A 13,712-nucleotide genomic window follows, 5' to 3' on the forward strand; every position below is an offset into this window, starting at 1 on the left:
GAGGTTAGTGAGGTCTCAAGTAGTGAAGAAGTCTCAGATTATGAAGACACCTCAACAGATGAAGAAACCTCAGATGCCAGTGAAGTCCACAGCTCTGAAGAAAATCCTAACCATAAAGAATATTCAGTATCCAACGTGGTTTCAGAGCCTGAGGATGCTGAAATTCACAGTGAAGTTCTAGATCCTCAGAAAGATCAAGCCAATGTTTCTGAAGAAGATGCCGGTAACAATGTGACTCCAGAATCTGAAGATGTCTCCATTCTCAACACAATTCCAGACCTTCAGCCATACTTGGCTATCAATCTTGAAGAAATCATGAATATGGAATCAGTTCCAGTGCCTGATGATGTTGATCCTAAAGAAGTTCAGAGTCCAAAATCAATCCAGTTCTATAAAGAAGATACAGATGTTATGTTTCCGGTAGATACCACCCTCCTTAAAAACAAGTCTCAGCCTGGTCAAGTCATGGACTACAAGTCCTTTCCAGAGTCATTGAAGAGTGGCAGCTGCTTTCTCCCCTTCATGACATTCTGTAAGATTCTGGCTCCACCTTTGTTACTCATTTTCTTAGTAAAACTAGTTAGGTTAGTAGTAGGGTGGTGGTGGTTGTTAGGAGGCCAGCCGCTTCCCTGCCTCGATCGTGGTATTGTCCGTTTGCTCTAAGCTCAGTCAGCACTCTTTCTGCTCTCTAACCTACTTCTCTCCTAGCTAACACAGTGGGCCTGGACTTGCACCTTTATGTTCTACTGTTAGAATTTGCTTTTCTAACCTGTCAAATGGGACTATCTTCTTGACTTATGCAGTGTTCGAAGTTCAAATTTAGGTCTTAGTCCTTTAGGTGCTGTGCAAATTGTGAAATCTAAAAACACAAGGAGTTAACATTGTTACTATTTTCCAGGTTCCTCTGAGGAGCCCGCTGTGCCTCCCGGCACTGCCTATTCCCATGACGATGAGGAAGGAGCGGGTAAACCCCTCATTCTGGAGCAAGAGCGCCCATTGCTCCGTATGCCCCCGGAGAAGGAGGCCAAAACTGGCATCGGTTCCTTGTTTGCTTAGATGTTTTCCTTCTAGATGGTGCCGGACAGGGAAAAAGGGCAGGAGTAGACCTGAGATGTCACAGAAAACATTAAGGAAAACCTTGATGGTAAACATATGAGGGTGAAAAGGACTTCCATCTGATGCTCGGGTCAGGTTGAGAATTCCAAACGAATACTAGCCCCTTCACAGGGGTTGGTTGCTTGGTCTGTTCAGCTGGTAAAAGCAGAGATGTTTCTGTGTCATTTGCAGGCTCCCTGGTGCTACATTGCCTTTCTCTTTTATCCCTGATCCTGGCTTTCTCTCACTACAGCCCTTCCTTTAATTGATGTAACATTTGTGGTAAATACTTGTCCCAGAGAAGCTCACAAATCTCTAGGTGCTTTCCCTCCCTCAAAGGGGATTGCATGTTTTTCTAACTTCCTCCCGAGAGCTCAATTGGAAAGGCCCTCAAGAGGCACAGTACGGTGTTAGGTCAGTCTCCTGACAGCTGACAATTAATGCTAAACCATGTCATACGTGTTCATCGCTGTGTCCCCACAGCAACTCTGTCACCTCAGGATATTTTTCCAAATTATTTAGACCAGTGGTCTCTCAAGCAGCCACTCCCAAAATTTTGTACAGGGAAAGCATAACTGTAAACCTAATTAACTTTTTTAGAGTCAAAAGTTAAGAGGATCAATTTGACTTTTATTACCTGGACCTCTTTTACAGAGAGCTGGCACGCACACCCCATTGTCGGCAAAACATCTAGCTAGGTATGGACACCTAGTTCCAAGTAGTCAAAATAATCTGACTACAATTGTTCTTATCTATCATCATTGGTAGCGCCTCCCTTCAGGATGGCACAGATTTGTAGGACATTTTCTGATAACATACAGATATGGGCTGTGAATGACATCTAAAATTGTGGCTGATATTGATGGGTAACAACTGTTATGGTCTGTAGGATGAGGAATGCATTGTATTGAGGGATAGAAATTGATTACACAATGGGTTAGATCTACAGAGCTCAAAGATTTGTGATTTTTAAAACTTCTCTGGCTTGTAATCATTAATAAACCTCTGTATTGTGATAGCTGCATATTCATGGTTTGCTGTGCGTGTTTATTTTTTTACTTAAAATTTTTATTGATGGGTTGGGTAGCTCTGAGTGGGCTCAAGGGGGAATGGTTAAAAGAAAGGGTAAAGGTGATGTGGGGTAAAGGGAGGAGTGACAAGATATAAAAGAATGGATTGGAATAAAGGGGAGAGTGATGAAAGGCTGGTGAGAAATGGAAAAAGGGGGAGGAATCAGTTGCAATAAAAGAGGAGAGACTCCTCTGGAAAAGTGTTATGGAGAATATAGAATAATGGAAATGGGTAATGAAGGAGTACAAAGGGGAGCTTGACCTGGAATAAATGAAATAGGGTGTTGGGAAATAAAGAGAAAGTGATAGAAAATAAAGGGAAAGGTGATGTGGAGTTAAAGGAACAGGACACCATGGAGTAAAAGGAAACTCATAATGGGAAAAAGGGGGAGGGGGAGGTTCAAAGAAGGGGGTGACATTAAATAAAGAGAAAGAATGATGCAGAATAAAGGGGGACATGTGATGAGGGAGGGTGATGTGGAGTAAGGGAGACGAATGATACGGACTCAAGAGCAAGAATGAGGGGATTTAAAGGGAACATGTTATGGGGAATAGAGGTGATTGTTGACCTTGACCCCACTGTATAGGGAGGAATGGGACAGAGAAGGAAAGAAATCAAGGGAGCAAGGAAGATGAGAAAGTGAAGCGAAGGGGGAATAAGGGTCAGGGACTTCAGGTATATTTGTTAATATGGTCTGGAGCGATAGCACAGCGGTAGGGCGTTTGCCTTGCACGCAGCCAGCCCAGTACTCTTCCGCCCCTCTCGGAGAGCCCGGCAAGCTACCAAAAGTATCTCGCCTGCATGGCAAGGCCTGGCAAGCTACCTGTGACATATTCAATATGCCAAACACAGTAACAACAAGTCTCAAAATGGAGACATTACTGGGCCAGCTTGAGCAAATTGATGAACAGGAGAGGACAGGGGAATGGTAGCACTGTAGCACTGTCATCCATTGTTCACATATTTGCTCGAGTGGGCACCAGTAATGTCTCCATTGTGAGACTTGTTGTTACTGTTTTTGGCATATTGAATACGCCACGGGTAGCTTGCCAGGCTCTGCTGTGCGGGCGAGATACTCCCGGTAGTTTGCCGGGCTCTTTGAAAGAGGAGGAAGAATCGAACCCAGTTTGGCCATGTGCAAGGCAAATGCCCTACCCACTAGCTATATATTCAAAGCACAGACTCAACAACACTGAAAACATGAGATACAAACTGCAACCACCAAACTTCATGATGTGCCTATTGAGGTGGCTGGGATGGGGCATGGGAGGAAACTGGGGAACCCTTGGTGGAGGGAAGTTGACACTGGTGGTGGGGTTGGTGCTAGAACAAGATACCTAAAAGCAACTATCATAATATTGTAAAAATAAAAAGGGGAGGGTTTGAGAGGAGACATAGAATAAAGGGAACACATGGTGGGCATGCAATAGACGAATGATGTGGAATAGAGGGGAACACATGAAAGAAAATAAATGGAAATATGAAAGAATAAAGGGGGTGATGGTGGTGAGAATAAAAGCGAACATTTGATGGGGAAATAAGTGAGAGGTGATATGGAATTGTGAAATAAAGGGAGACCAATGATGGAGAATTAAGGGCAGGACTGAGGGGACTGAAGGGGAAAGCACCAAAAGCAGTAGAGGGGAGGGGACTCATGGAATAAAGGGGAATGAAGTATAGGGAATAGAGGGTTGGAGGCATGTGAAATGTAGGGAATCATGTGGTTAGGGATAGATGGGAGAAGTGTCATGGAATAAAGGGGAAGGGTGATGGAGAATAAAGGGGTTGAGTGAGATAGAATAAGGGAGTGGAATGGAATAAAGTGTCATGTCTATAACTGAGTAAATAGAATGGTACGGTTTAAGTCGAGTAGCCAGTTAGTGAGGGATGAATATTAGGGTTAAGCAATGAAATTAACAGCAAAGCAGCTAAAGGGAAATGGTGGGAGGACGGATAGAGATCTATCACTAGAAGTTTTCAATTAAGAAATCTTGCCTGAATTGGTGAAAAGTATAAACCTTGAAACATGCGAAGATATGATTTCCAAGGGTAGTAACAGAACATATTTCTGTTAGTTTGATGGGACTTTTGACTTTTTTCTTTTATCACTTTTTTCCTTTTCTTTGTTTTTGGGCCACAGGTATGGGTGTTCAGGGCTTACTATGTGCTCCTCAGGGATCACTCCTGGCAAGCTTGGTGGACCATATGAGCTGCTGGGGATAGAACCTGGGTCGATCATGTGTAAGGCAAATGCCCTACCCACTGCGCAATCTCTACATCCCTGGGAACTTTAATTTTTTTGATGTCTAAGATATTGTGACCTGCTTGGAAATTTCCTCTTGTAGGAATAGAATAGACCATTCGAATAGACTAAATAGGAATAGGCCATTACATAATGGTCTCTTTTATTTATCTTTGCACACTTTGCTCTAGTATATTTCCTTGCATAGAACTTTACAGACAGAACCCACCCCTCAAAACCTCCCATAATTCTGGGTCACTCCCACAGTAGTTATTATTTTTATAATAAGAATTATAATTATAATTATAATAAACACACATTGAGTTCTTCCAAAGTGTATGGCATTTTGTTAGCTACTAAACACTTTCATTTTGGAGCTAGAGGGACTGCAGATGTTTCTTTTCTTTTACACATGCTAACACAACTTTGATCCTTGGCACCCAAGATGGTCCCCAGCACAACAGAAGTTAACCCTGAGATCAGAGCCAGGAGTAAGCCCTGAGCACTGCAGAGTGTGTCCACAAAACGAAAAATAATGTTTGCTTTCCTTAAAATATTCACAGAAATTCCAACAGACTTGCTATAGTTATCCTCAATTATATTGATTAAGAAAAATGAGACATAGAGAGCCCAAATAGTCTAACTAATTTATAACCTGGTTAAAGGAAAAACTACCAGCCTGACAATCTGGCATGTTTGCCTTGATTAAATTGGCTCATCTCCTTTAGGATTCATCCTCTGACACAAAGATGCACATGCATCTTCAGAAATGTTGGAATTTATATTTTAAGAAGCAAGATAATATGTTAATTCCTTATATAATATCTATCTAGGTAGAAAACTTGTTAGATATTAACTATGACATCTCAGCACATACCCTAACAGTTGTGTTTTGGGTCGGCCTATATCAAAGCCAGAGGAAAATGTATTAACTATTCATTCCAACTCTCTTGTTTTGTGAATAGTCCCGGAAAGGGCCTGACTGGGAAAGAACTTTTCTGAGATTAGAGATTTGGATTAAACTTTAGTGAAGGGCCATATGCCCTTCGGTTGTTGGTTTGGTGAGAAAACTTACTTTTGAAGAGGGGCTAGCTTAGAAAAACACTTTTGAAACTTATTCAATGATGCATATATATTACACATATTTGTATTATACAGAGAAATAATTAATTTTGGACAGGATTTCTGATTGCCATTATAAGACTTTGTGTAGAGAAAATAGTAAAATGTGTCACAGGAATCGTTGACTTGTGCTTTCTCCGCTTAATTTTAGAAGCAACAAATAAAACAGGTAACAGGAAAGCAGATTGTTTCAGAGCTTTACCTTTGCCTCCTGGCCTTCCCCAAAACTAAGTTTTCTCTTGATCTAAATTTCTTCCCATACATTCCTTCACAGTGCTGATTATTGACCAATGGGTTGAGGGTGAGAGAAGTGAGCTTATGTGAGCATTATTGTCAACTTCCCTAATAAAGAACAGCTCAATAGTCTTATATTCTAAGTCTTGTCTTCATCCTAGGCAGTCTAAACATTATCTATGTGGAAGACAAACTTTCCACATCCTGGTATCACATCCTTACATTTAGCTTTCTAACACCTTAGCCATCCTTTCTTGGCACCAACGGGCATGGTTTCACTTAGAAAATACCAGAATCTATACATTGAGGAAAATATAGGCAGAATGCTCCAAGACCTGTACCTCAAAGGTGTCTTCAATGATACAGTGACACTGACAAAACAGAATAAAAAGAAATAAATGGAGCTATATCATATTATAAAATTTCCTTATTGCAAATGATTTGGAGATGACCACTGGACTATATCTACAATATATTAAGTATTTAAAAAGATCAACAAAAAATCCAAAAGCATCATCAAAATGTATAGCAAAATGACTTCTCTGAGGAGACCAAATGATGATGGTTAATAGGCACATAGAAAAGTGCTCATCATCACTTATTGTTAGGGAAATCCAAACTAGGAGGAAAATCAAATACCATCTTATATCAGTGAGAATGGCGGATGTCAAAAATACTGGGAGGGGGTGGAGCAATAGCACAGCAGTTAGGGTGTTTGCCTTGCACTCAGCCAACCTGGATTCGAATCCCAGAATCCCATGTGGTCCCATGAACACTGCCAGGAGTAATTCCTGAGTGCAGAGCCATGAATAACCCTTGTGCATTGCCAGGTATGACCCCCAAAAAGCAAAATAAAAATACTGGGAACAATCTGTATTGGTGGTGGTGTGGTGAAAGGAACTCTTAATCTGTTTTTGGTGAGAATGTTGCCTGGTTCAACCTTTATGGAAAACAGTATGGATATATCACAGCAAACTAATAATTGAGCTGCCACATGACCAAGATTTTCCATGTCTGGCTATCAAGATTCAGGACACAAAAGCATTCATTCAAAAAGACATATGCACACCATTATTTATTACAGCACTTAGTACATTAGCTAAGATATGAAATCAACCTAGGGCTGGAGCAATAGCACAGAGGGTAGAGCATTTGCCTTGCATGCAGCCAACATGGCCGACCCGAGTTCGATTCCTCCACCCTTCTCGGAGAGCCTGGCAAGCTACCGAGAGTATCTTGCCCGCATGACAAAGCCTGGCAAGCTACCCGTGATGTATTCGATATGCCAAACACAGTAACAACGAGTCTCACAATGGAGACATTACTGGGCCCGCTTGAGCAAATCAATGAACAACGGGAGGACAGTGACAGTGGCAGTGATGAAATCAACCTAGATGTCCAACAATAGATAACTGAATCACAAAAATGTGGCATGTATACATAATGGAATACTATTCAGCTGTAAGGAAAGATGAAATCAAGCAATTTGCTGTGAGGTGGATTAAACTGGAAGATATTATGTTTAATGACATAAGCCAGAAGAACAAACACTGGATGATCCCACTTATATGTCGAATATAAAATAACTGTATGAGGGGAATGTAGTATTTGAAAGTGGGGGGATGCCTAGATCATCCTTGGCCCCAGAGTATAGGGTGAAGAAGGGTAGAGAAGGAAAGAAACCTAGGGGGAAGGGTGTTGGAAAGAGATAGATAGGACAAAACAGGAAACAGGGATTAAGTGGATCTAATTACAAAGGTGTTATAAAGGAGTGGTATAGCTAAATATTCAAACTACAGAGTCAAGAACCCTGAAAACAAGAGATCCAAACTTCAGCAGCCAAACTTAAAAATGTGCCTGTCAAGACAACAGGCTGGGGATGGGGTTGGATGCAAGGGAGGAAACATGGTGGAGGGAAGGGTGGGAGAGGATCCTGGTGAAGGGAAGAAGGCACAGGAACTGGGATTGGAGCTGGACCATAGTATGTCTAAAACCCTACTATGAATAACTTTGTGAATTGTGGAGTTTTTTTTTAAAAAAAGAATGAACTCAGATATTCCATTTTCACTAAATCTAGCAATGACCATGTCCCAAATCATCTATTTGCCTCTTTGAAGTAGCCAATGCTTCAAGCCTTTTCTTTTCATTTATTTTCTTATTCAGTCAAAGGTCTCAGGGCATATTGATTTAGTATTGATTGCATTCAAATATGTCTGCACTGTTGAGTCTCATTTCTTGGTCCCTTAAACACTTGATTTCTCTAATCTTGTAGCAACCATTGTGAGATCAAGGAGATGCGTGCCAAATATTTGTGCTATAAAAGAATTTTCAGGGGGCTGTGAGAAAGTACAGTGGGTCAGGCACATGTTTTGTACAGCAGCTGACACAGGTTCAACTCCTGGCATTCCATATGGCTCCCTGAGTATTGAGGTGAGATCCCTGACTGCAGAGCCAGGAGTAAGACCTGAGCACCACCAGATGTGGCCCCCAAAAAAAGACAAAGTAAATTTGAAAAATAAAATAATTGATATTTTTGATATTGTTGACTCTGTTGTTTGAATGTATAGATATAACAGTCCTCTACAACATCAATGTACCTGAGGTCCTTGACCCCTGCCCCTATGTCTTCTTGTAGGACTCTTCTTTTTTCTGACCTCAATTTATTTTCATCGCTGCCCTTCTCTTTCCTATACTCTGGATTAAGGGTGATCTAGGCATGTTCCCTTTAGTAACTTCCATTTTCTCATTCAGTTATACTGTATACCACAGATAAGTGTTTTTCTTCAGGCTCACTTCCCCTAACATATCCCCCGGTTTCATCCAAGTTACAGTAAGTAGCATTCCTTCATTGTTCCTTGCAGCTGCATAGTATTATATTGTGTGTATATTATATATATTATATATTACATGTATGTCATATATAGTATACATATACATATGTATATATAGTGTATATACGTATATACACATATATACAAGGGCTAGAGCGATAGTACAGTGGGTAGGGTATCTGGTTTGCATGTGGCCAACCCAGATTCGATTCCTCCGTCCCTCTTGGAGAGCCTGGCAAGCTACTGAGAGTATTCAGGCTGCACAGCAGAGCCTGGCAAGCTCCCTATGGCATATTCGATATGCCAAAAACAGTAACAACAAATCTCACAATGAAGATGTTACTGACGCCCCCTCAAGCAAATCGATGAACAATGGGAGGACAGTACTACAGTGCTACATATATACAAATCGCATACATTTTGTTTTCCATTCACCAAACAGATTTAATTTTGCCTTTCAAAGAGGTAGTCTGGGGATTAAGAGAGAACCTGGGGACACTGGTGGAAAGAAGTTGACACTGGCAGTGTGACAGATACTGGAATATCCTATGCCTGAAACTTGACTATGAATAACTGTAAATCATAGTACCTTAATAAAAAGATTAAAAAATTAAAATAAAAATAAAAAAGAAATTCCAGCCTCAGCTGGGCCCTCGGTTCAGGTTCAGAGAGCAATCCTTCCATATGCTTCGGTCATCTTCTTTAGTCTCTTCTCATATTCTATGTCTACATCACCCCTTCAAATAGCAGTTCCTTTCTCTCTACCTCACCTCAAATAATTGCTTAAACCATGACATCTCAGAGAAAATTGAAGCTACCCTCAAATTCTTGAATGCACCTCTGTAATGATCACAGAGTTTGCTAACTCTCAGTTCATATTATGAATTACTTGTTCAGTTGAGGAGCTTAAGTAGAAGCTGGAGGCAGTTTTTGGGCATGACTGCCAGGGTCCCATGGGGATGGGGGAGATGAGAGATGCCACAAATTTTGATGAATCAAATTTTTATTTATTTTTTGGGAGGCGAGCCACACATGATGTGCTCTGGACTTAATCATGGTTCTGCACTCAGGGATTGGGGCATGATTGGGGGACCATATGATGTGTCAAGGATTGAAACCAGGTTGGCAACGTGCAAGGCAAGTGCCCTACCCACTGTACCATCCCTTAGGCCTCCTTGAATTTTATTCACTTATTTTGGGTTGGGTGGTGCTCAGGGCTTACTTCTGGCTTTGCATTCAGTGATCACTCTTGATGGGGCTTGGAGGACTGCATGGGGTGTTGCAGATCAAACCCTGGTCAGCCAGGAGTGAGACAAGTGCCCTACATGCTGTACTATTTCTACACCCTATGAACTTTAGGTAAAAGGTAAAGGTAAAGGCCTTCCCGTTGATCGTCGATTTGCTCGAGCGGGCCCAGTAACGTCTCCATTGGAGACTTTGTTGTTACTGTGTCTGGCATATCAAATACTCTCGGTAGCTTGCCGGGCTCTCCGAGAGGGGTGGAGGAATCGAACTCGGGTCGGCCATGTTGGCCGCTTGTAAGGTGAACGCCCTACCCGCTGTGCTATCTTTCCAGACTTTCCTAGATATTTGTTCCTTTACCCATGAGGTATTTATGCCAGAATTTAATTTCAAGATCTTGAAAAGTTTCTGGCTATGTTCTGTTATTGATTTATAGTTAATTTTTTTGTTATATATGAATTTATATTGTATGCTTTGATTATTTAGTTTTTTAAATATAATTTATTACATTCAATATTCCAACACCAATTCCACCATTACAACTTCCAACCACTACACTTTGAATATTTCCATACCCCCAACAAAGCCTGCCCTCGAAGCAGGACTTAATAATTTATTTTGTATTGCTTGTTATAAATAATCAGCTAAAAATGTTCCAAAAAACGTTTCCTTAGAGCAAAGTCTGTGAAGATTGTTTTATCTAATCCTGGAGCAATTAAGCCTTTGTATAAGAGATTGCTAACATACAGGGACAGCTGTATATATATATACAGTGATATATATATATATATATATATCACTCTCTGTAGCACTGTCCTCCCATTGTTCATCGATTTGCTCAAGCGGGCACCAGTAATGTCTCCATCATGAGACTTGTTGTTACTGTTTTTGGCATATCAAATATGCCACAGGGAGCTTGCCAGGCTCTGTTGTGCGGCCCGGATACTCTCAGTAGCTTGCCAGATTCTCTGAGAGGGATGGAGAAATCAAACCCGGGTTGGCCTCATGCAAGGCAGATTCCCTACTCACTGTGCTATTGGAGCATATATATATATGTATACATATATATTTATACATATATATATCGATATTGGTTTCCTTCTACTTTACACCCCATTAAATGTAGTGTGCTACTCTTGGTACATCAGGGATATAGAGTATAAGCTCTAGAATTCTAAAATTTTAAATAGGGTGATATAGTTGGAGTTAAATTTTTAATTGGATGATGACTTTGAGGTTTGGAGGCATCTCTACAGCTTGTTGCTCTCTTCTGAGATTTGTGAGTCTCTGGATCACAGCCATTAGTGAGCTTATATGGTGCCAGAGGCAGTTCTTGGGTGTGATTATTAGGCTTCCAGAAGAACAGGGAGATGGGGGAGGTTTCCCATTCCCAACTCCTTGTGAGTCTGGAGATTTCAGTCATAAAACCCACATACGTGAGCTTTTCTGCAGATTTACTCATGATGAGGTTCGTCTGAGTCTGTTGAGATTGGCCATGAGCATGGTGGCAATTGAGTTCTGGAGGTGTTCAGCTGTTGAGGCTCTGTTGGGGTGGGTGGAGAGAGTCACCCACCCCCTCTGGGTTGCCCTAGATTAGACAGCTTGGTGTGGGATCCAGAGGCATCTCTGCCTATTTAGATTATTTTTTTGAAGTATTTTTACATCTCAGCTGTGGTCTGCTTTGGTTAAAAATCAATGTGTACGTGAGAAAAATGCGAATTCTTCTATTATTGGATAGAGTATTTAATAAATGCCAAGGAGCATTAGTGGAGGGTATTGTATACTTCGGAGCTGGTGAGATCTGGTAACTATACATAAAGATCATAAACATTAAACCTGTTGTAAATATGTTACCTTAAGTACTACAACATAAAAAGTGAAAAGTAATAAATATAAGTAGATCAAGATAATTAATAATGGTAGCAGGTCATCTATATATTTACTAATTTTCTGCCTGCTTTATATATTATTTAGTCACAGAGAGTGCTGAAATCTACAACTATAATAGTGGATAAGTCTGTTTTTCCTTTTTGTTCCATTATTTTAATTTATTTTGTTTTTGCCAACTCCCAAACCAAGGCCTCATATATGCAAGATATTTGCTCTACCACTGAATTGCATCCTTCCCCATTCCATCAACTTGACTGAAGTACTGTAACGTTTTGTTGTCAGGCGCATATGCTTTTAGGACTGTCATATATTTGGGGGGGAATTTGACTTTTTTATTATTATATACTGTACCTCTTATTTCTGATAAAGCTCTTAGCATGTCTATTGAATACAATATTTCTGGTCCAGTCATCTTTTGATTACTGTCAGCATGGAATATTTTTCTATCCTTTTCACCGAACTGTGGCTTTATATCTAAAGTGGATTTTTAAAAACTATATATATTCTTCATCCATTGTAATAAATTATATCTATTAATCGGTATATTCATTTACTTGTGTGTTTTTGCCATACCAGTTGATTAAAAATGAAGAAAAAAGTTTAATCTTTATTTCTTTTCCAAAATTGTTCCTTTTTCTTTTTTCTTTTGGATTTTGGGGCCACATTCGGTGATGCTCAGGGGTTACTCCTGGCTTTGCACTCAAGAATTACTTCTGGGGGTGTTTGGGGAGTTATATGGGATGCTTCAGATGGAATCCAGGTCAGCCACATGCACGACAGATGCCTTACCCTCTGTACTATCACTACAGCTTAATTACTCCTTTTTTCAAATGTATTTTTCTGCCCTACATTGTGTTTCTTTTTCAGTTTAATTTTGGCCACACTTGGCGTGCTCAGGGTCTTACTCCCTGTTCTGAGCTCATAAATCACTTCTGTTGGGGCTCAGGTATATGGGATGCTCGGGATCAAATCTTGGTCCAATATGTGCAAGGCAAGTGCCCTACAAGCTGTATAATTGCCCTGTCCCTCCCTCTACCCTGTGTTTCAGCAAAAAGTTTTTATTGGTTTAGATTCTGTGTTTTACAATACGATTGTTAAAGGTTTCTTGTTTGTGTAATTCTGACAGTACACCCCTAACCGGTGTACTCATCTCACTCTTCCAAGAACCCCAGCACCCCCAACTCAGTTATGTGGAACACTTCTATTAACTACATTGTGTTTTTTAATACCTGAAGAGTATATTTTATGTTTCTTGGCGGGTACTGTTGCTATTGGTATAAATTTCCTACATTTTTTTCTCTGAGTCGATTTTAATTTCTTCTTTCCTGTGAAATTCTGTCAGTGGATATAGAATTCCAAGTTAGTGTTTACGTTTTTCTTTCTTTGAAAACTTGAATTTTTTAATTAATTTTTATTAGTGAAACACTATGAGGTACAGTTGTAGACTTACAAATTTTTGTATTTGGGTTTCGATTATACAATGATCAAATACCCATCCCTCCACCAGTGCCCATTTTCCACCACCATGGATCCCAGTATCCCTCCCACTCCCATCCTCCCCATCCCACCCTGCCTCTGTGGCAGGGCATTCCCTTTTGTTCTCTCTCTCTTTTTGGGTGTTGTGGTCTGCAAAAGAGGCATTGAGTGGCAATCATGTTCGGTCCATAGTCTACTATCAACATGCATCTCCCATCCTGGGAGGATCCTCCAAACAACCTTTATTTAGTGCTCCCTTCTCTATATGAGCTGCCCTTTCCCCTAGAAAGCCCGGCTGGCCTCTAAGCCATGGATTAATCCTCCTGGTACTGATCTCGGCTATTCTTGGGTATTAATCTCCTATTTTGTTACTTTATGTCCCCCAGATGAATGCAATCTTTTTATGTCTATCCCTCTCTTTCTGACTCATTTTGCTTAGCATGATATTTTCCATGTAGTACCACTTGTATGTAAATTTCATGACTTCATCTTTTCTAACAGCTACTTAA

General features: G+C 40.5%; 1 protein-coding gene across 2 annotated transcripts in view; it reads left to right on the forward strand.

The window, feature by feature from the left end:
- Positions 1-1,197, forward strand: part of ARHGAP36 (Rho GTPase activating protein 36) — a 59,504-nt gene extending 58,307 nt beyond the window's left edge. For both annotated transcript variants that reach the window (XM_056130291.1, XM_056130290.1), the window contains one exon: positions 899-1,197. In XM_056130291.1, the coding sequence (XP_055986266.1) occupies positions 899-1,056 (158 nt within the window). In that variant the 3' untranslated portion in view covers positions 1,057-1,197. The remainder of the gene's footprint in view (positions 1-898) is intronic.
- Positions 1,198-13,712: the final 12,515 nt, after the last annotated feature.

This window comes from Sorex fumeus, unplaced genomic scaffold (genome assembly GCF_029834395.1).
Source record: "Sorex fumeus unplaced genomic scaffold, SorFum_2.1 ptg000075l, whole genome shotgun sequence".
NCBI lineage: Eukaryota > Metazoa > Chordata > Mammalia > Eulipotyphla > Soricidae > Sorex > Sorex fumeus.